The 23,965-nt window shown below is 33.8% G+C and overlaps 1 protein-coding gene across 1 annotated transcript; it reads right to left on the bottom strand.

Moving 5' to 3' along the window:
* Positions 1-10,497: 10,497 nt before the first annotated feature.
* Yipf5 (Yip1 domain family member 5) lies at positions 10,498-23,633 on the bottom strand. The gene is made up of 6 exons (XM_027927885.2): positions 23,497-23,633; positions 22,871-22,990; positions 16,292-16,464; positions 15,028-15,173; positions 12,838-13,019; positions 10,498-11,470 (listed from the first exon to the last, which is right to left on the bottom strand). Exons 2-6 carry the CDS (start codon positions 22,978-22,980, stop codon positions 11,308-11,310), a joined length of 774 nt encoding a protein of 257 aa, XP_027783686.2. The 5' UTR covers positions 22,981-22,990; positions 23,497-23,633; the 3' UTR covers positions 10,498-11,307.
* Positions 23,634-23,965: the final 332 nt, after the last annotated feature.

Below are 23,965 nucleotides of genomic sequence, written 5' to 3'. Positions count from 1 at the left end.
AAAGATGATGGATTGAATATCCCCCAAATCTTACTCTCTCTAAGGGGTGTACAACCCATGAAGAAACAGAAAGAAGCACAGTATGACATAAGCAGTGAACATCCAGTCTTGTCAATAGCTTTGACAACCTCAAAAGAAATAATTCCTTTATTTTTCATTATGTTTTTTTTCCCCTTTAGTGTGTGTGTGTGTGTGTGTGTGTGTGTGCGCGCGCACGCATGTACACGCACATGTATTAGTACTGATTGCTCTATTTCATTTTTTACCTCTTTGTTATTTATGACTATTTTGTCTCTGTAGGATTAGGATTGTAGATTTTGTTGATTTAGCTTTTTGTTTGTCTGTTTATTTGTTTTTGCTTTTATTTTTTTTAACTCTTCCTCTCCTTTCTTCCCTTATAGCAAATTCCCTTTTCTTTCTCTGTTGAGTTTGTAATTTTTAGTTCTTTCTTGCTCTTTCTTCAAATCCATCTCTTCTGCTTTCCCTCTGTAGACTTTTTGAATATTTTAAACTTTTGTTCTTTCCTGCCACAATTGTTTTTCTCTTAATGAACAGTCATTTTACTATTTGTTAGCACTATTTCATTTATATAATTCTTGTCCCCACCATTTGTATTGTTGTGGTTAGTAGTGTGGGTGGCATAGTTGACACCTGTGTTTAATGCTATATCAAGTTCATGGCTATTTTTTGTCATTGCTATTGCTAACACTGACCTTGCCATTCTTTTTTTTTTTTTTTTTTTTGTGGACATTAGTGTTGTAGATATCATAGTAGGCACTGGGCAGTTGTTTTATTTTAAAGCTACACATTGTTCACCACTCTTCTTGTTTGTTTCCCATTTTTCTGAGAGGGGCTGGGAAGCAACTGGGACTCTGCAAGTTCACAGGGTAGAGACTATTGCTGAGCTACATCCAGAACTCACACATGTTCTACTCAAATTTCAAAAATATTTTAATATACAGAATAGGGGAGTGAAAACCCCCAAATCAACAACCAGGCACCAGACAGGAATGGCTAGAGGGGAGCCTCAGTTCCCACTCTTGGGCATCTGTTCCTACAGCAAAAACAGAGAGAAGATCCATAATGGTTGCTCAGAGTGATGTAGCAGCTCTCCAAGAGAGGTGCTGCACTTCAGCATCATCCTCCATTCTCTTAATTCATTTCTTAGATCTACTTTTAACTCATTAATCACTTTACTACTCTTTCTGTAGAACTTCATTCCCTTCTATATTTGTGGGTTCCTTTGTTGAGGGTTGTAAATTTGGGGAAAAGATTTATTAGCCTGTTTCCTCATGTTTTCAGAAGCCTTGAACTTGTGGAACTTTTTTTTTTTGATGAATTCCTCTTTCTTTTTTGTGTGAGGGTGTATTTTGGTGTTTAGCTATCTCTTTTTTAAAGTGCTCTGTAGTTAGTATATCTCAACCTCCACACCTAGGCTCAGCATAAAACAAGTGTTAATCTCAACTGCCAATGACTCTTAGTTTGTTGCTGCTGAACAAAAATTTTAATAAATAACACTGCTATGTATAAGTAAAATGTAACAATAAAAACATTAATTCTTTCAATTAATGAATATGTATATCTTCCTATGATTGATTACTTCTATAAATTTTTCAACAATATTTGTAGTTTTCAGTATCCATGAGTTAGCCTCCTTAGTTAATTTTTTTCATAGCCTATTAGGCTAATTACTAGTACAGTTGATCATAGCCTAATTTTTTGGATACTATTGTAAATGGAATTACTTATTTTTTTCTTGGATTATTTATCAGCAGTGTATAGAAAAATAACTGAATTTTGTTAAGTCCTATCTTTTAATTCATATCTTTTTATATCCTGTAAAACTAGTGGTGTGAAGAATGCAGTTTGGAAAATACTTCCCAAAAGGATATATTATTTTTGCCATGAAATCTTTCTTTGAATTTATTTGCTTTTCCACATCATTTGAGGGGGGTTTTATGTCATTTTTAACATTTATGGTGGATTAAGTTTTCTTATCTACTTACATATATTATTACTAGGGGGGAAAGACTAGAAAATTTGAATAACATCATAGTTAAATAAAAATTGATTTATCCACTTTAAAAAAAAAACAAAAATCACTTAACCAAAAAAATAGGCAAGAAATGTGTCTGTCTTGGCCATGCAAAAAGAAATAATGTGAAGTCACCTTTATCTACTCATTACCAAATATACAAAACATGAACGTTCTCAATTTCAGAAGTAAAAAAAAGATCTGAAGAATTTGGGAGGTATTTTAGAGAAGATTCCAAAGACAATAAGAAAAATAAAATAAATTGTGGGAAAAAGTTAAAATAGATAATATTCAGCTTGTTAAGGACGAATCCAAAACCAGAACTTTGTTCAGAGTGGGTACTCAATGTCCTGGAATTTCGTTCAAGGATACCAAAAGCTCACTGAGCAAGGATGGAAAACATTTCTCTATTTGCTGAACCAGGAAAACCCAAGCAAAAACTTCATTCCTTCCCTTGCCCCTGGAAAAAAAATATATTTGTATTATTTCCCCCATCACTTAGAGATGAAATTTTTGGTTTGTTTATTATTTTGTTAAAGAACTAAAAATAGGCAACATTAAACTCTATTGGCAATCACAATAAATGCTATAAATTTACTTAATTTCTATATTAGAGTCAAAGTTGGAAGGGACACAGACAGGAGTCAAGGGTGAAACACTAAAAGGATGCCATCAGCTTCCCTAGTTCTGTGGACTGCGGACTTGGATTGACATGCTGCTGGCACTCCAGAGTCTCAGAATAAACATAGTGCACATTGTAAAATCCTTGAAACTTCCTCACTAAATTAAGAGCCGTTCTTTTAGTACATCTGCATTTGTGACAGATTAAATTTCTTAAGATCCTGGCTCTTGGGGTCCACTGCATATTCAGTATGACTCATTGTGGTTTTTGATTCCTCTCCTCAAAAGGCGTAGGCTGTCCATCATGGTATTTCAGATAAATGTGGTCATAAAGCTGAGAGCACACAATTACCAACCATAGTGATATGTATTACACATTTTATTTTTTACCTACTTATGAATATGGTTCCTTTGTCATAAGTTATACTCAAGTGAATGTCATTGTATATCTGTGTATGCTTGCAAAAATATGTATGCCGTTATGGCCTAAGTTTTTGTGTGAAGTGAGCTATGAAATGCTGTCATGTTTTTATGTTTCTCAAGTAAACTTCATTAAAAAGGTAGATAAATGTCTTTTAATATGTTTATTTTTTTCCAGAATTACATTTTTTGGATTTTATATTTTAAGGATTTTAAATTTTAGGGGGTGTGATCTCTCAGGATTTCAATATTCTGGATTGTGGTGTTTGGGATTGTTTTATGGGATTTTAGTCCAAAAACATTCTGACCAGAATATCATCATTAGCAATGTGGAGGAAATTATTTGGGGAGCAGTATCAGGAGCTAAAGCATGCTTGGCTGCAAGGTGAGGGGGTGGGAAGGAAGACGGATGAAAAAAAGTCAGCTAGGATGGTAGTGAATGAATACTTTCTTCCAGATCTTGGCCAGGATCTATAGGTTCGCCACTTCAGATTTAAAAAAATGGTGACCTGATACTATTTCAAATAGATAAAACAAGAAGATTTAAAGTCTAATTACAATATGAAAAATTGTAGTGGTTAAGAAAAAAGTTTCCAGCATGAGGGCTGGAATGTATTTCTGAGAGGTTTTATAAGCAGGTTAATATCAAAGACAATTGGCTTGTGTTATGCAGCTATTTAAAAACTGCTTTAGAATCATAACATGCTTTTCTGCTGTTTTGACTTTTAGTACTTACTGCTTTTATACCAGATACATAAGTTTTATTTTGATACATCAAATTTTTTATTAAAATTAAATATTAAATAAAATTCCTTAGCATGTCGTAGCACAATCTTTCTCAACTGTCCTTCTGCTGATTCTCACAAGACAATAGGTTCCCCTTGAAGTATGAAAGTCATACTCTTAACTCAGCTCTTGTTCTGCCTCTGGTAAAGAGAGTTTCCATGGTTTATTCATAAATGATTCTGTTATTTTTTTGTGACATGAATAAAAACAGAAAATCAATGTAACTCTTATGTCAAATATTAAATTCTAACTTTAGTTCAGAGTAGATGTCCAAATACGACTATGTATAAACACCCTCCATCTCTTTTGCAGTTCAGTTTAATCTTTTATTCAAACCAGAGAAATGTTTGATTCTTTCGCAGGAAAAGCCAAAACTAAGCTATCCCATCAGGAAGACTGTGAGCTACACCAGAGTCAAAACAGAATATGACTCAAATAGAAGGTAAAAACTGAAATTGGGTAGCTGGGCATGGTAGCATACACCTTGTAATCCTCTTGAGTCAGCCTCCCAAGTCACTGGGATTGAATCTTTCACAGGAAAAGTCAAAACTCAGGAGGATGATAAGTCAAAGTCAGCCTCAGCAACTTAGTGAGAACCTGTCCCAGAATAATAATAATAATAATAATAATAATAATAATAGTAATAATGGCGGCTGGGGAATGTGGCTCAGTGGCTAAGTGTCTCTGGATTCAATCTCTGGTGCCAAAATTTTTTTTTTTTTTAAATTAGCCTGGGTTTAGAATGACCTGTGCTGACCCATACATAGGAGGATTGCCTGAATGGACATTTAAACTAGCAGATCTTGTTCAATGTGACTCTTCAGAGTGACTTAAAATTGACATTTAAATATTAGAAATATAGTCTCTTAAACTACTCTAAGATTTCATCTCACTCTTGTCAGAATGGCAATCATCAAGAATACAGGCAACAATAAATGCTGGAGAGGATGTGGTGAAAAATGTATGCTCATACACTGCTGGTGGGACTGCAAATTGGTGCAACCACTATGGAAAGCAGTATGGAGATTCCTTAGAAAATTGGGAATGAAATCACCATTTGACCCAGCCATCCTACTCCTTGGTTTACACCCAAAGAACTTAAAATCAGCATACTATAGTGACACAGCCACATCAATGTTTATAGCAGCTCAATTCATAATAGCTAGACTATGGAATCAACTTAGGCATCCCTCAATAGATGAGTGGATAAAGAAAATGTGGTATATATATTCAACAGAATATTACTCAGATTTAAAGAAAAGTAAAATTATGGCATTGCCAGTAAACGGATGGAGTTGGAGAATATCATGCTAAGTGAAATAAGTCAATCCCATAAAACCAAAGGCCAAATGTTTTCTCTAAAATGCAGATGCTAATTCACAATAAGGTGGGGGTCACTAGGGAATAGCATTTCCTTAGATTAGGTAAAGGGAAGTGATGGGAGGGGAGGAGAGGGTATGTGGGGATAGGAAAGATAATAGAATAAAACAGACATTATTACTGTATGTATATATGTGACTACATGACCAATATGCTTTTGCAACATGTACACTGAGAAAAATGATTATATCCTATCTATATATGATATATAAAAGTGCATAAATGCATCCTACTGTCATGTATAACTAATTAAAACAAATTTTAAAAAAGCAAATGTCACACTCCAGGAATGAACGATTCCAATACCGAGACAGCACTACATACATTGGTGGGGGGAAGTGCAAAGATCCCCAATGTCTGAAAACAGGGGCTGGTGACCTAAACTCTACTCATATAATAAAATGATATCCAGCCAATAAAAAGGATTAAGTAAATCTCAATATTCAGCATATATAATGAGGCTCATAGAGCTAAATTTAAAAAGGGAAACTTTGAAAGCATTATCCTAAGTGAACTAAGCCAGAAACAAAAGGCCACATACTGTATGCTTCCACACACAGGAGATGTCCTAAATAGGCAAATCTGGAGACAAAATTTTTATTGTGGTTGGAAGGGCAGGGGTGAGAGGTATAGTGTTTCCTTTTGGGGGTATGGAAGTATTCTTAAGATAGTGGTAATTGTTGTACAATCCTGTAAGTATAATAAAACCCACTTAGTCATACTCTAAAATGGTGCATTTTTTATACAAATTTTATCTCAATAATGAAAACTTTAAAAATAAGATGTGTACTGTGTGTATTCAAATGTGTATATAAGTCACTGGGAGGAGAAAGAGAATACCTGTATTTTTATATGGCAACCTGTTTCCATGTGGATGGCCTTCAAAAACATTACGCTAAGTCAAAAAAAGCCAAATATAAAGGCCCATATATCATATTCCATTTAAATTAACTTCTAGAACATGCAAATAAATCTATAGACAGTTAGTGGTTGTCAGGAGGTCATGGTGGGAATTGACTGTAGTGAGTAAATGCATATAAATTTTAGGGAAGTTAGGAAAGTGAAATTTGGGGGGCAACTTCCCTTTCTTCCATTTTCTGGTATTGCTTTTCTCTTTTTTTTCTAGGCAAAATTATTATTTCTGCCTTTAATAAAATCCATCATAAACCCTCCTCTCTAACTCTACAAAGATATTTTAGATGTTTTAGCAGTTGCTCTATCTCCTATTTTCCCTCTCCATATTTCAAAGTTTACTTACACAATTTATTTTAAGTATGTGCTTCACAGGTTTTAGTAAACATACTGTTGTGTAACTATGGCCACTCAAAAAGCTTCCTCTTGCTCAATGCAGTCAATTCCCACCATGACCTCCTGACAAATGTTAACTGGCTATCTATAGATTTATTTGCACATTCTAGAAGTTAATTTAAATGGAATATGATATATAGTCCTTTATATTTGGCTTTTTTTGACTTAGCGTAATGTTTTTGAAGGTCATTCACATTGAAACAGGTTGCCATATAGAAATATTCATTTTTATCATGGTGATGGTGTAATTGGAAAAGGAAATAAAGTTGTTTCCACTTTTAAAAGGAAAACAGAAAATAAAAGGGATTTTGAGACCATTCTTTAAAGGTTAAGACTCTACCAAATTCTCTGATACTATAGAAGACCATAAAACTGAAATCCACAAGCAAATGTCATTAAATATAATAAAGACATTTTCAGAACTACATTTTATCTAGGAAAAAAATAACCATATTGTTTTCCTTACTTTTGGGAAAATCAGAGTAAGCCAACTAAGTGAAAAAATAAAATTTACAAGCATTTTACATGTTACCACTCAGTACTTGGTTAAAATTGTGTATATCACAAATGTTGAAAAGCTACTAAAAACACCTTAGTACATAATTATTCACCCTGCAAATTATCCGCAGATTTAGTGCTAGTTTCAGAAATAAACCAAATTTATATATGCAAGGTAAGCCTAATTAGTTAAGCTCACAAAAAATGTATTCGCCGATTTTTAGAACCTAATGTGCTCAAGAAAGTATTTTGCTTTTAAATTAGAACAGCTCTGTATTTAATTAGTCCTCATTTGAGTATGTAATCACCTTAATTTATTTGCACAAACATAGGACATTGTGCTCCATCAGCAATGTTCTTCATTAACAAAGTAGGAACTTTGTGCACAAGAGCAGAAGAAATATTTCCATCTGTGATGCAACATCAGAACTGAATACTATCAAATTTTATAGTCACCATTTGTTGATTTTAGGGTCATCATCCTGAGATGCATATTAATGATAATATATTTTTGATTAAGTACCCTGCCATTCCCTAGAAACCAACAATTTAAATATTTAATGTTTCATTTTACCTATCATCCAGTTATAAAATGGATATTTACTTGGCAATGAACAAAGTAACTTACTAAAATTCAAGTAACAGTATTACAATTCAAGCATCAGTAATTTGTATGGTGCAGAAGCAGAGTTAATTTAAAAAAAATTCTTCATTATGGTATAAAATAATAGCAGTTTCAACTGTAGAAGAGGCAAGGATAGGTTTTATTTAGACTGCTGGAAACAAACAGTATATACTGGAAAAGTCAATGACATAGCATTCTTTCATTAAAATGTAACCAACCTATCCTTCCTTAAGGCATTTTCAATAAATGTTGATATTTGTGTTAATTACCTATTATCACACATTCTCCAAAATCCTAAATACACTCTCAAAAGAAAAGATTCTTGTTAACTTTTATATATCTACTTTTGAAAAGGTACCTATGTTTTTGCTTGATTCTAAATGTTTCATTTCTAAAGTTCATATTCTGACACACACATCATTCAATACAGATAACTTCATAATTTAAGCTTTTATTTTCAAATAAACTGGAATTTATAAATATTGAAATCACTTAGTAACTAGCAGTTGAAATCTGACATGACAACACAAAATGTGTCAGTGGATACTTTGTGAGGACTAACTTGGGGCATTATTTGGATAGGAGGCTTGCTCTAGGTAGCATTTTAAAGAATGGCTTAGTGCTATTTTTTTTGGCAAGCATGCTTCCTGTTAAGACTTTTGCCATGGGAAATGCTACATTTTGAAAAATTCAGACACTATTTTATGAAAGACTAAACACTGTTATATAAATGTTTTGTGTGTATATATATGTGTGTGTATATATAATCTCCCCTCCCACAGGGCAAGATAAACAGGTTGACTTGAGTCATTACCTCAGATCTGCTCTATATGACAAGAGATCTTGAAACATGGTTTTTATGTCCTACTTGTCCATGACTGAATGAAAGTGCCCTACAGAATAAGATTCTAACTTCTACATTTCCTGTGTTATTCAAACTCTAAAGTCCCCATTCATATGGTGGGGGGAGTATATAATTTCAAACCAAATTAACTTTTTTTTTGGTAGGTAAAAACTGAAACTGGGTAGCTCTAATTCTGTGGGCTCTCTATTCGCCTGATTCTTTCTTTTGCTGAGAAGCTTATTAGTTTGAATCCATCCCATTTATAGATTCTTGATTTTATTTCTTGCACTATAGGAGTCTTATTAAGGAAGTTGGGGCCTAATCCAACAAAGATAATTTTAACATTGAAAAAATTTATCTTTCTTAGCTTTGGAGAAGTTAAATAACGCTTATTAGGGTCAAAAATACATACTTTCAAACTGTCAATTATACAGTACTACTTAAGTTCTAGCCAAGGTCCTGTAATTAGACACATTTTTAAAAAAATTCTCTTTGATTGGATGCCAGTATCCAAGGATAGCATTTAAAGATTTATAGCACTTTGCATATGCATTACTATATCTGAAGAAAGAATGCCTTTTCCAACAAAACTAAGTAGTTCTTAAAAAGTGTGAATACAGTATGATAGTAAAGTCATAAAACATGCATATACACCATGTGTTAAATTAACTACATGTCCTTGGCATGTGTGCATTCGCAAGTAAATAACACAGTAATGTGCTTTAACTTGCCACTCCACTTACTGAGAACATGACCTGGAATGAGATACAGTATGTGTCAATCTGTCATCCCCACAGTGAGCTTTAGTTAATTTATGTTAATCACTGGGTGAACTGAGCTAAGCTGAGGGTTTCTAGTATTTAAAGGTACTTGTATGTTTTTGGCATAAAAAGGGCATTAAAGATATGAAACCTGGTACATAAGAAACAGAAATCCATTCCAATGCCAGACAAAAAGAAAAAATCCACAATTTTTGAGACACAGATTACCATTCTTTAATGTATGCATAAATATGGCTATATATATTTTTGACTTGGAATTTTATAAGGGAAATATTGGCTATACATGACTCTTCATATAACCAAGCAAACTCTTGCATTAAATGCAATTTCACTGTATGGCTATATTGACAGAGCTACATATTAACTGGTTTTACATACTATTATTTTGGAGCTAAATAAAAAACAACAACAAAAATCTGTACAACAGTTTAAAAATTATTTTGTTGTGGGGATAGGCAACAAATAATAAAGCAAATGGATAATCCATTTGGGGAATGTGGCTGATAATGACCAGTGTTAACTAAGAGTGAATTTAATTTCTAAAGCATAATCTACCTTATTCCTGAGAGCTTAATATTAACAGAAGGCATTCATACATTGCCTTAAAAGAACTGTATTTAAAAAACTGAAAAAGGTAAAGATACTATTTAAATATTACAATAAAATATATTATTCTAACCAAAACTATTAGCAAGTGTGTTTCTCCTGAAGATTAAGTATGAAGAAAAACATATTTATGTGATGACAGAAATTAGAACTTATGATCTTATAGGAAATGTGTTTTAATTTACCTCAACTTCCTTTTATACTCGAAAAATTGCTCTAAAAAACAACCATTAATTCATCAGTTTGGCTTTTTTTTTTTTTTTTAAATAACATTTTTCTTCCATACCATGACTTTCTCATAAGTGTGACAGAACTTTATCTAGAATTAGAGGCAGTTTCTCTAGAAAAAGCCAGTGGTCAATATACAGGGCATAGTATTTTCATACAGATTATCTGGTAAGAAAGCTTAAATATAAATCAAATAAATTCAATGTAAGAAAATAAATTTCTTCTCATTTAATCTTCTTTTTCCGATTCTATACTAACTGAATTCTATTTTTAAATCTAAGGTGGAGAGTCAAGATCAAACCCTAATTACAGAAAATGAGACACAAAGAACAGTTGTTTAGTAAAAGTAAACTCAACAACACAGTTAAAATTAATTGGGAAAACTTTAATTATTAAGCATCAAATGTACTTTACATTGATAAATGCAATACTCAAATTGTGAAATTTTAAATATTTTTCTCAAAAAAAGTTAGTGATTTTCTTTCTCCTGGGAAATGTGGAGACCCAACTAAGCAATAATGTGGTCAGTTCAGGTTTAGATAATATTAACATCTACACAGCTGTTCACGTTTCATGTCTATTGTGAACTTCCCATATCTTTGAATTTTAGCAAAAAATTTTCATGAGATAATTTACAGGACTGTCAATTCTTCTGAAGTGCAAACTCACAACACTCCGCTTGGATCCTGTTTTTGTTGTTTCACTGTACTTAATTTGAGAATACAGGTAATTTTTCTTTCCTAATTCCTTGGAAAAATATTTCTGCAATAAGTTTTGTATCTTGTTTACTATATATAACTGGGTTGTTTTTAAGAAAGATTATCAGCTTTGTGGTTAGTTTCCCACAGTTGATAAAAATCTATCAAAAACATCGTAATATAATTTGTAAGGAAGAAAAGTTGTTTTTCAAAGAATGCTGATCAGGAAAGAAATAGTACTTCTTATTTATATAACCACAAACACTTAAAGCTAGTCACACTGCAGGTAAATCCAATACAGTATTCAAAAGTTCTATAAAAATGAACAAAACATACATGTTTACTTCCACTGCTCCAATAGTCTATTGTAAATCTGCACGAGAATTGTGTTGCAGCAGTGTGCTGGTCCAATTTAAGAGTTCAAGGTTCTTTTTGTGTATTTGGCCCACTGACGTCCACATCCCAGTAAGTTCAGTTCAAAAGACGGAAATTAGGGCAAAGACTCCATATAATAAAGCACATGGATATGCTACTAAAAGTTGCTGTCCTTCCATAGCTAATGCAGAAATAAAAATCTTGGAAGCAGAAAAACTACACCATCCAATAATTCCAGCAGTGAGAATGATTCCTACCATTCCTCTGTAACAAAAAAAAAGGGGGGAGGTGTGTGACAGATGAGATTAGTTGTATAACAATACTACAATAACCTGTTCTAAAGAAAAGCATTTTAATCCACATGTAGACATATACAGAAATAATCAAGAATTTTTTTTCAAATGTTAAAATATACCTCACAGTAAATTCAATAATGCTGAATAATAATACTTCATGTGATAAAAAGCTAATTTATAACCACATTTTGCTCTTTTAAAATATGAGATTTCCTAATTGTGGCACTTTTGAAATTCAGGCTGAAAATTTCTCTGTTGTAAAAGCTACTCTGTGCATTATTAGAACATTCAGCAGGTATCCCTGGCTTCTAACTTTAAGATACTACCATTCCTGCTTGCCCACAGCTATGACTTCAATATGTCTCTAAACATTGTCAAATGCCCCCTGGAAGCAAAACTCTACTGGATGAAAATTAGCATTTTAGTATAAAAGCAACTTCTATAAAATTCAAATATAAATATATTAATTCTTAACAAATCACAAGCACAAAGCAGCTTTTCTGAAGCATTTGTTCAAAGGCAGAATGCTGCAAAGCCATTATCTTGCCAAATTTTTCCTACTGCTCTTCTCCTAAACATTCATTTGACCATCTATCTGAAATAAAGCCTAATCATTGGTAATGTCCAGTACAAGCCACAAGGAGGTGCTTGAATTACTGAAAAAGAATTTGCACACTGGCCACAAGGAGGAACTTCATGAACAGTAATTGACCTTTCTATTTAATCTAACCTAAAAGATCATTTAAAAAGTACACATATTTAAAGCTATATACATGTAATGTTTTGAACAGCCAACAATAAAAAATTTAAAAAAAAAATACAAAATAAAGCTATATACAAGTACATCTGAGAACATGGGGATTCATAATAGCCTCTTATCATAAAAAGATTATGTTTCATTTTCAATTATAAAGCTGTCAAATCAAGACTATGTATTTATTATTTATTCATTTCACATATGCTCAAAGGTGTCAAACAATTTGATATGATCTAAAGCATATTAAGAAGGGTAAGCATAATTTTAAGATGAATAACTTAAACTTTTCTGCTTGTGATATAATGATCACAATTATTCATTACTGCTATGACCCTGCTAAGTAAATAAACACAAAACAAGTAAAATTCTTGTTCATAGGTAAAACGAGCTTTCATAAAAGATTTTAAAATTTATTCCCATTTTCATTGCTCATCACCCAAAAGCATGTAGCAAAGTTCTTACCTACAAGAGCCACTATTTGATATGTTTGTTGAATCAGTGATTTCAAACTGAAAATAAGATGAATCCTACTACATGGAATTGGTCAATTAAACCCCAAGATAAAGATCAGTACTTACTGCAAAGAAAATATCACTGCAAAGCTGGAAAGTAGGATCATGGGAAGAAGACAATATCCCAGGACACTTGCCACACAACCAAATGAAACACCTGTCATACTCATTAAGTTCAATAAACAAAACATCCCTAGACATCCAATTGCACTGATCCCATATACGTAGCCAAACTGGATTTTGCCAGCCTACAGGTAAAGAAAAGATAACAGGTTAAAAGGCAAAAAAATAAGTTCGTTTTGACATAATTTCCCCTAAAAGAGTACATTTAGAAGATATAGAATTCAAGATCAACAAAATCTGAAGATGTATATATTCTTCACTTAGGGAAGTATAAGAACAGACTAGTTTTTATATACTTCTTAAGCTTAAAGTGCTATCACCTCCCAATACAGATATTTAATTTTCCATTTTCCAGGTAACATCTGAACTTGGCATAGAATTGAACAAATAAAAGGACAAAATCATGGTATAATTACCTAAGCTAGCTGGATTTCTAAAAAAGAACTTTGATTGAATTTAAGCAAATAAACCACAAAGACATGAAGGAAAGACATTCAGAATGCTTGAATTGCTAATAATCAGTTGAAGGCACCTGATTTCATCCCAAATGCTCCAAAGCAACTTATTCTCACTGGCAGATGTAGCCATAATCTTTCTAATAGCAGAAATAATTTTATCAATTACTTTAAATATATATTAGCAGAGCTAGGAGGAAAGAAGTCAGGATAAGCACTAAGCTCAGGCTCTGTGGATAAAGGAGGAAAAAAAAACAAGAATATAATGGCACGTTTTTTTCTTTCATTATTTTCCAAAATAGTTACTTTTTACAGTTCTCTGACCAAATAACAACAAAACCTTAATTCTGCTCTGGTAAAAGACATCACTAGACAATTTTAGAATAGCAAAGTAGGTAAATTAGAACTACCTCACTAGTCAAGGTATGTAAAAAAAAAAAAAAAAAAAAAAAAAAATCACTGTATTCATGTCACACCATCACTAGAACCTGGCTATAGAGGAACCTTCAAAAAGACCCTGGTTTGTCAAATTTTCTTCTCATTTAAGATTTAATCTTAAAAATTCTTCTACATTTCATATAGCAAAATGAAAAATCCTTAGAATTTTTATAACAAAATATATTTGTAAATACTTCATTAAGAGTGTGGAAATTTGAAAAAGCCAGCTGAATTCATTGATGAATTCATTCATGTAGCAATAATAAAATCCCACACTTGCATAGTGCTTTTAACTTTTCAAAGCGTTCTGCCATATTTTATCTTCAAAACAATCCTGTTAGGTAGGCAGCACAGGGTTATCTATCAGAGGGAGCTGAAGTTAGATTAAATAACTTTGTCAAGAACAAAGTAGATGTTCAAGCCCAGCTCTTCTGTAAAAATTCCATTTTTATTCACTACATTATTTATCTCTTGCAATTTAGAGATATAATATAAAACAGTAACAATTATCTTTAAAGTGTTTCTTTTCATTCTCAATATACTTTAACATTCTTGGGAGTTGGAAGATAGGGTGGAAAAATCCCATAGTTCTTCAATGTTTTGATTCATTACAAGGTAAAATATATTTAGGAAAGTAATCATGAGTCCAACAACAAAACACTGACCACCAGGTCTAGCATTTAAAAATCAATAAGCAAAAAATACTATCATTTAAAAACAGCCAAAGCAGGCTAGGTGCTGTGGCATACACCTATAATCCCAGTGACTCAGAAGGTTAAAAGCAGGGGGATCACGAGTTTGAGGCTAGTCTCAGCAACTTAAGAGAGACCCTGTCTTAAAACAAAAAATAGTAAGAGATGGTGATGTAGCTCAGTGGTAAAGCATCTCTGGGTTCAATCTCCAATACAAAAAAGACAAAGCAACAGGTAGAGAATATTGTTAATACCTGCAAAGTAGGAAGTAAAGAGACTGATTGAGGGACTGAAGCCACATATTATGTAATTTTTCCTTATTGTTTTGTTTTATCCCTAATTGGACCACTTCTTGAAATAAGAAATTACTTCTTAAATACACTACATGGTTCTACTGATGTAGAAATGATGAATAGGTATATATTCGAACAACTCAATGCTATGTAAAACACATCAAAGACTTGAGGTATAAGCAAAATTTCAAAATAGCTTTTAATAGAATATTTAAAGATTGTTAAAAATCTGAGAGATGAAATTAAAAATCTTACCAGTAACAACGTGGCTCCAAAGGCAAGGCAAAAAACCATTGGTCCTGCCAAATCAGTTTCATTCATAATGCTGCCATCTGCTACTTTTAATGGATGTAGCACTGTTAGTGTTTTTTGCCAGATGTGGTCAAAATTGATACCTAATTCTAAGGGAAAAGAAAAAAAGGACATAAACTAGAAAGGGTACCAGATGTGATGAAACAGATAATCATTACATCTCTCAGCTATGACTGGACAGCAAAAAATACATGGACAGTGGTAATAGTAAGGGGCTCTTTATCTAAGGCTTCAGGAACACCTGGTGGCCCCATGAAATTGTATACAAAATTATGTCTCTATGCATATGTGCTCATTTTTCTGAGGAGAGTATTCACAGCTTTCTTTAGACTTTTAAGGGTATCTAGTCCACACACACACAAAGAAGGTCAGAACTACTACTCTGTAGGTTTTGAAAACTACAATATTTTTTAAGTAACATTATCAGTCTATTAGTTCATTTCCATGTTCAATAATCTCTACTGTTATTTCCTTCATTTCTTTCACTGATAAAATTTAATAATCCGAAGTAAAAGTCAGTGTTTACAAACTGATATACTTTAGTATTAGTTAACAACAAAAAAAAAAATCCTGTTGCCTCTGGCCCAATGTGGTTTCATATACACTTTGTTCAAAATGAGCTTCTAGCCAGGCGTGATAGTGCACACCTGTAATCCCAGCAGCTTGGAGGCTGAGGCAGGAGAACTGCGAATTCAAAGGCAGCCTCAGCAACTTAGCAAGACCCTGTGTCTAAATTAAATATAAAAAATAGCTAAATATGTGGCTCAAGAGTTAAGCATGCTGGGTTCAATTTCCAGTACCCCCACCCCACAAAAAGCTTCTAAGTTGAAAAAATTTTTTCATATATGATTATTTTCTTAATGATACGACATCTCCTCAAAATTAAGTTTTATTTTCACTGACCAGCTAGATACTAAAGTACAGGTTGAGTATCTCTCTAACCTGAAAATTCAAAATCTGAAATGCTCCAAAACTGAAATTCTTTGAATGCTTGGCACAATTCTCAAAAAAATTCAGATTCTGGAAGATCTAACATTTCAGAGTTTTGGATTAGGGATGAGGAAATCTAATCTACAAAAATATTCTATCATCTACAAAAATACTCTAACATCTGAAAAACTTCAAAATCTAGAACACTTCTGGTCCCATGTTTTTCAGATAGAAGACATTTAACTTGTACTATAAAATGTTACACAACCAATCTTACCTTCTAATAAAGGTGGTTCATCCTCAAAGTTGTTTCCGTAGAATGGCTGAGGTGTAGCTGGAGTATATGCCTGAGTTGGCTGGAAAATCTGACCAGTGTATGGCTGTTGTGGCTGCATCATGTCTGCAGGGACAAATTGGCCTTGCTGCGCATAGTCATAGCCAGCATACTGTCTACAAATCAAACACAGTTCAATTGTTCAAAAGTATTTCAATTCACTGACAGTTGATATCCTTGAAATTCCTAAACTTTCATTTGACAGGTCTTGGTCATGCTATTTCTAGGATATTAACTTTGCCAGTGCTTATAAATACTAGTTGAAATGATTGAAAGATCAAGCTGATCATCTACACTGAAAAGTCACCTGCTTTTATATAGAATCTTCCTGATGCCAGTATTCATTTGTGCAGTGTATTTTAAGTAGTTTACAAACTATTACATTTTCAAACATTAGAATGTCAACAAATAAAAACACAAATCTATTTTTCTATTTTCTTAGTGAGGATACATAATATTACAATACTCCATGAAATAAATTTATGCATAAGAGAATGAACTGAAGCTTACGATGACAGACTTTACATGTTACATAATTTCCCACATAATTTGTGTACCTATTGAATCATCCTTTTACTTCTCATGATGTTATTTTTTGCAAGTGAGTAAATCTCTTTAACAGTCTATTTTAAACCACAGCATGGAAAAATCAAGTTTGTTTTTGTTAAATCTTTGTGAATATAATAAAACATTATTAGTACACCTTGCATTCAAATAGTACTTTTAAATTTTCAAAGTGGTTATATACCTATTGTCTCATTTGATTTGTACTAGAGAAAATCCTGGATTTAGAGGGAGACAGATACCTTACCACTGATGTTTTAGCGACAATGACAAGAAGGAACCAAAAGATACTGAAGCCACACCTTCAAATACCTGTTTGATCACATTCTGGAAAATGTACCTAATCTAGCTATGTATTAAGAAACACAGACGCAAAATAATTATTTTAAAAGTAATTTTTTAAAAAAATACCTTTATTTTGTTTATTTATTTTTATGTGGTGCTGAGGATCGAACCCAGTGCCTCACAAGTGAGGGGCAAGCACTCAACAGCTGAACCACAACCCCAGCCCCCAAAGTAAAATATTTTTTAAAAAATTACTTAGTCTATTAAATTTTTTTGGTCTCTTTTCAAAAAATACAAAAATCTAATGAGGGTTTTTTTTTTGTTACTGGGGATTGAATCCAGGTGTGTTCAACCACTGAGCCAGATCCCCGGCCTTTTTAAAAATATTTTTTCTAGAGATAGGGTCTCTCTGAGTTGCTTAGGGCCTCACCAAGTTGCCTTCCAAACCACTGGGATTACAGGAGTGCACCACTATGCCAGCAATATTGAGATTTTTAAAATAAAAATTCTTAATTAAACATCTCAACTAAAAGAAAATCAAAATAACATTAAATGTTTAGCTACATACAGTCCTTTTGGAGACTCCAATGTGATTCTCAAATCATAATCCTTTAAAATGTTACTATGTGCAAAGCACTGTTTTAAGTGTTTAATGTGAATTCTCTCAAATTATGCTCACTATAACCCCATGAAGTCACACCATATTAGATATTGTATTTCTCATTATAAAGATATGGAGACTGAAATTTAGATTAAAATAATTTGCCCACGGTGGTGCCTAGATTCAAAACTAGGCTTTCTGACTCCAGTGGCCAACTTAACAATTGTAATAAAAATAACTTCAAAATCCTATATCGGAGATAACTTAAGATAACTTAACAGCCTTTTCACTATGTAAATATGTTGATTTCTACTTACATACATACCCGTCCATACATGTACACCACCCAACAGGGCTAGCTAGGTGAACTACAAAAAGAATTCACATTTCCTGATTTAGCACAATATACTACTGTGATGATCTTTGCAAAGATTTATTGGAGTCTATGAAAACACAACTAAATCTCCATATGGAGGTTTCTACAATCTGCTTAACAAAGACTATTTTATATCTGAGAGAGAGAGAAAGAAGGAAAGAAATGTGACTCAACAGAAAATCAAAATGAACAATACAGACTAGCAGTTCTCAAACTCTTTGGTATTAGAACCCCTTTGTATTCTTAATATGTATTGAAAACCCCAAATAAGCTATTATCTATCAAAATTTATAATAAGATAAATGTTTAATAAACATTTAAAATATTTATAAATTCATTTAAAGTGACAATTCCAATACATTATATTTTAACCTTTTTATGAAAAACTTTCTAACCAAAAAAGTATTGAAAAAGTCACACTCTATTTTTTAAAATTTCATTAATGGCTGGTTTAATAAAAGCTAGATTCTTAGAACTGCCTCTGAATTTAATCTGTTATGATATGTGGTTTTAGGTGAAGTACCTGAAGAAAACCCATTCTGCAGACATGTAGCTAGGAAAAAAAAAAGAGTACTATAATAATCTTTTTGAATTATCATGAATGTTCTTTTTGATGCTACATCGAAAATTCAAGTTGCAACATGGAACTTGAAATACCATCATTGAACTTTTTGTACTATTACATTGAAGTAACACTCTGAACGGTTCCTTTATTCTTACATCATTCTGTAAACATTATGCATTGGCCATTTAGAAAAAAAGTCAGTATTAATTTTATTAATTTTGCTTATCTTCCAACTACTGGCATTTTATTCTACAATATTAAAAGATCATTTAATATCATCATTGTTCTCATCAGAAAAATAATTATTAGGAAGCTGACAATTTCAGGGTAAAAAAAAAAAAAAAAAATCTCTTTCACCTGAAAACTCAAAACTGATCATTGAAGACATATACTGTCAGTTGCTTTCTTTGAAATGACAGGCTCAGTTACTAATTTTTCAGAATATATCTGTTAAACACCCAAGTTAAATAACTGCAATTTGTCAGCTATTATTTCAAATAAAAATGGTCTCCATGAAAAAGCTGGTTGCAAACTGGTTCAGCTTGCAACTCAAATTGTACATGAGCGCTTCTTAGAGATACCATAATTTCAGTATGTAATAGATGTGCTTTACAACTGTTTCCCATTTTGTCAACAAAATATTAAAGAAATGTGTGTACTAATGGGTCAGGATTTAACAAAACAACAAATGTTATTGCTTCATTAAGGGAATACTTAAATGAAACTGACTCCCTCTGCTCTTCTACAGGTGTGTGGCCTTGAAAAATACAACTACTAGAACAATTTGATGCTCCTGTGATGATTTATACTTAGATAACAGCAGTTTTACCAAACACATTTTTACTACATCAGTGCAAATGTTAATACATCTAAAAAGCATACAGAATGTCTTAGTATTACCAAGAAAGTAACTTTTGGCTTTAAAGGCCCCCTGAAAAGTCTCAAAGATCCTCTAGGGTTTGTCGTCCACACTGAGAAATACTAATTTAGATTCACAAATTAAAAGTAAGTAAGAGAAACACTGAGAGCAATTGACCTGGCATCATCATTCCATCTTCAGGATGCTACATGAGAAAGACAACACTGTGGCATTTTACTACCTCCCTTTTCTGACAGGACCTGTGGAAGAAAACTGACTCACTCCTTTTAAAGGAAGACATGGTATGGCAGACATAATCTTTACAGATTAGCAACAGTTTCACAGCAGGAAAAGTAGCATATGCTAAATCAATCTCTGAAAAAGTACTTTATGTCTTTGTTGTTGAACAAAGACAAAGCCTCTTATTCCACAAAGGTATTATCAGTTAAGTCAAAGATGAAAACAAAAGCTCTGTGTTTTTTTTTTTTAAGTGATTGGAAAAAAAACATAAATGATTGCTGTTGCTATATATTTTAGAAGTATATCTAGAATACAATGTGGGATCTATTCAATATCACACATGTCAAAACAAAACAAAATAAAATAACAAAAAATAAGTTATGATAAAAGAATATTTACTTTTGGTTTTTGTTTGTTTCATTTGGTATATGAGTGTTATCAGTGATATCTGTGAAGCACCCATAGAAGACACCAGAAACTGTTAAAGCTGACATCATATGGAAAATGCTAATGATAGACTAATAAGCCAAACTTGAAGACAATCCAAATATTATGCCTTTTGAATTTAGATTTTCAACAACAAAGAGTTATCAGCTGATATTTGTTAACAAGTTAGCAAACCACACAGATAACACTTGGTAAGCTAAGATAAAGTTTTAAAATATCATAAGGTTGCAGATCTATTTTCAGATACATACAGAGTGGAAAAGCACAACTTATAAAGCTAAAGAACTTATAAAGCTAAGAAACACATATTTATTACTGCTAATATATAACACCTTTTGTTTTCCTAAGTATTATCTATAAACCCTTGTTAACTGGCAGCAATGGCTATATAATTACATAAGGAGGAAAAAAAAAAAAAAAACCTTCTTCACAAATACTGAAGCAAAGCTTAGTAAACCATGATTTGGTTGGAATGGAATTATGAAAATAGTTAGCAACAGAATATCTATACAACTTCCAAATGGAGAACTGCAATTAGATGATTCTAAGAGGAGTAAGAAGATAAGCCACCTTTTTATTTATTGTTTTTTATTTTGGGGGGAGGCATACCGGGGATTGAACTCAGGGGCATATGGTTACTGAGCCACATCCCCAGCCCTATTTTAGAGACGGGGTCTCACTGAGTTGCTTAGTGCCTCACTTTTGCTGAGGCTGGCTTTGAACTCATGATCTTCCTGCCTCAGCCTCCTAAGCAGCTGGGATTACAGGCATGTGCCACTGTGCCCAGCACACATTATTAAGTGATACAAATATGGACAGGTTATAAAATAAATGCTGAGGTAGATAAACTTAGGAAGCTGCAATCTAAATGGAATACTTCTATAAGTCTAAAGATGGTTAAAAAGAAGAAATGCTGAGGTAGACAGACCTAGGAGGTTGCATCTAAATGGAATACTTCTACAAGTCTAAACATTAAGATCTTTTGGTTAAAAACAGGCTGGCATATAGAGATAGCTAGTAGCAGTCAAGCGTTGGAGAGCCTAAGTCTCTGGTCAATCTTTGGCCCTCCGATACACAAAGCAATTATCAAAAATACATATTTAGGTAAATTAATGATTGGAAACCTCTAAACATGATTTTCCCATTCTACTCAATTGTTAGATCAAAAGGGATAAATACTCATAGGTATGTAACTGAGCACTACACAAAAGGAAAAAGATAATTCATAGAGGGTATTTTTACATGTTCGCCCCTACTGTTCAACAGGTTATGTATTTACATCTCAAATTTATCAGACTTGAATAGTCTATAGGTTACAAAAAGGTCCATAGTGGGGCTGAATTTTTCTTTTTTAAAAATCATTGGCACTTTCACTCAGATACATTAATGCAATGCATTCTAGTACTACACACTTCTCACAGACTGACTAGATACACAATCTTTCCCCTCATCATGGAAAAGTCTTCATGGGGTTTTAAATCCAGGATCCATAGATGAACAACAGATGACACATGGATTGTCTACAGTTATACACACATTTATTTGGGGAGTTTATGCATGTACTTCCGAAAAATGGGTCCACAGTTTTCATAAGATTCTCAAAGTGGTCCAGGACTACCTAAAATTGTTTAGGAACCCTAATGTAGAAAACTCCTTCATTTGCCAGAAGAACAATGAGATTTATCTCTAAGGTTCTAAGAGACTAAAGATAGGATAGTTCTAGAAGAAATTGGGAAAAAACTTCAGTTAACATATTTTTGCCCCAAACTCCAGATACTATAATAAGATTTCATTCTATTTTTAACAGTTCAGACTGAAAGAACTTCAATATTCCTATTGAATCTGCAACTGATAATGTCTGCTTCAGTGTGAGCAATAATAAAAATGATTATCAATTGCTATATGAAAATCACCTGATGACTCATAACAGGGAGCTTCCATTGTTAAACAGTCTTAAACAGTGTCACCAAGCACTTTCAATTAGAGTTGATAGCTTCTTTTTTCGGGGGGGAGGTGGTAATGGGAATTGAACCCAGAGGCACTCAACCACTGAGCCTCATCCCCCACCTCCCCATCCTCGCTTTTAAAAAAAAAAATTAAGACAGGGTCTCACTAAGTTGCTGAGGCTGGTTTTGAACTCCTGATCCTCCTGTCTCAGCCTCCTCAGCTGCTGGGATTACGAGCCAACATCAATTACCTGATAAAATCAGAAAGTTGGACTGTTTTACCACACAAGCCATCAAAAGGTTTTGACAGTCCAGTGGGACTAGGTAGTAGCCTATTTCTAGGTACTTGAAGTTTGCATCCTTATTTTAAAGGATACAGAAATACCGTAACTACCTCAATAAGCTACTTTTGTACCCTGGCATACCTGAAGATTTTGCAGAAGATACCAAATTCTAAATAGGATAATCTCTTCAAACTCAAATTAGTGTCACAGATCTCTCCAGAAAAGAAATTTATTAATAATCACATTGCTGAAAAGGGACACATTCACACATTCAGTTTTAGACAGAACCAAATATTCTGAATACATGCTTTCAATGCAATGTAAACTAAATAAATCGCCAAAGTTGAAAGGTTACTTGCTATAGGGTCCTCCACTTCCTCCATAATCATAGGACGGCTGAGATTGGTCATCGATGCTGTAACTTGTCTGGTAGAAATCCGTGTTTAAGTTCTCAAAGCCTGACATTGCAAATGATCTGAAATAGAAGAGAAAAAGCATGCCCAAGGCTCTATTGAAATCATTCGTTGCACTTTGCTTAAGCAAATAGTCAGAAGACAGTAAACATTTATTCCCCAGTAATTGTGGAAAGCAGCATTTGGAAGGTGGAAAGGGAGTATGAAAATATCTAGTTTCTAAGTCGAGGCCGTGGAAGACACTTCTATCTTAAGGAGCTGATAAGCTTTTGGTAGGGGCGAGGTCGTGGGAGGGGTGACCCCACAAGGATCTACAAGATCAGTTAAAAAAGATGATTCCTCAGAGGCGTACAGCTGACAACACGGCAGTCTCCTTGCAAACCAAGGCTCATGGCCTGTCAGCAAAGTGCAGAATCCTAGAAGGTCGCGCCTAAGGTGCTGAGACCGCGGCAGAAGGAGTTGAAAAGGGAGTAAGGGTCTAGAGAAAAGCGCCCAAAGAGGGCAACAAGCCGAGCCGCACTACTATCGGGAGAAGCCAAAGAGTGTGCCACAGACCGGAGACACTCACCAATTGCGGGGGCGGCAGCGGCGGAAGCAGATGTACCTCCAGCGGCCCCAAATAACCCCCAACTCAGTTCCAGACCCTGTAGTAGCCCCGTTGCTACGTGTCACAGGGCCAAAAAACTGCTTCCGGGGCACGCCCGCTCGCGCAGGCGTGTTGGCAGGATTATATTCTGTTGAAGTCCGGGTCGCGGTGGAGGGGGCGGTGCTAGATATAGAGCATGCGCAAGGTCTTGACGGGCCAATGGGAAGAGGGAAAGTACTTCTGGCACCGGCTGAACGGCGGAGGAAGAAGGCGCAGGCGCAGCAATTGCTGATTACTTGGTGGGAGGAGGGAGAATTCCTCCCTCGTCCCGGAGCTAGGAGAATGGACGGGAAGCCGCGAGATGAAACCTAGGGATTCCCTTTCCTGTGCTAGCTACAGAGCCGCGGTCTCTCTGGAAGTGCAGTGATTCAGGCGCGGTACTAACAGTTTA

Source organism: Marmota flaviventris, chromosome 5 (assembly GCF_047511675.1).
Source record: "Marmota flaviventris isolate mMarFla1 chromosome 5, mMarFla1.hap1, whole genome shotgun sequence".
NCBI classification, from domain to species: Eukaryota; Metazoa; Chordata; class Mammalia; order Rodentia; family Sciuridae; genus Marmota; species Marmota flaviventris.
The sequence above is the reverse complement of the archived record's forward strand: the minus strand, read 5'-3'. Positions and strand labels throughout refer to the sequence as shown.

Coding starts and splice junctions, on each gene's coding strand:
- Yipf5 (XM_027927885.2), bottom strand. CDS start 22,980: ATGTCAGGCTTTGAGAACTTAAACACGGATTTCTACCAGACAAGTTAC. Junction 15,174..16,291: donor TGAACCACCTTTATTAGAAG/GTAAGATTGGTT, acceptor CTTTTCCCTTAG/AATTAGGTATCAATTTTGAC. Junction 13,020..15,027: donor TTGGAGCCACGTTGTTACTG/GTAAGATTTTTA, acceptor CTTTACCTGTAG/GCTGGCAAAATCCAGTTTGG.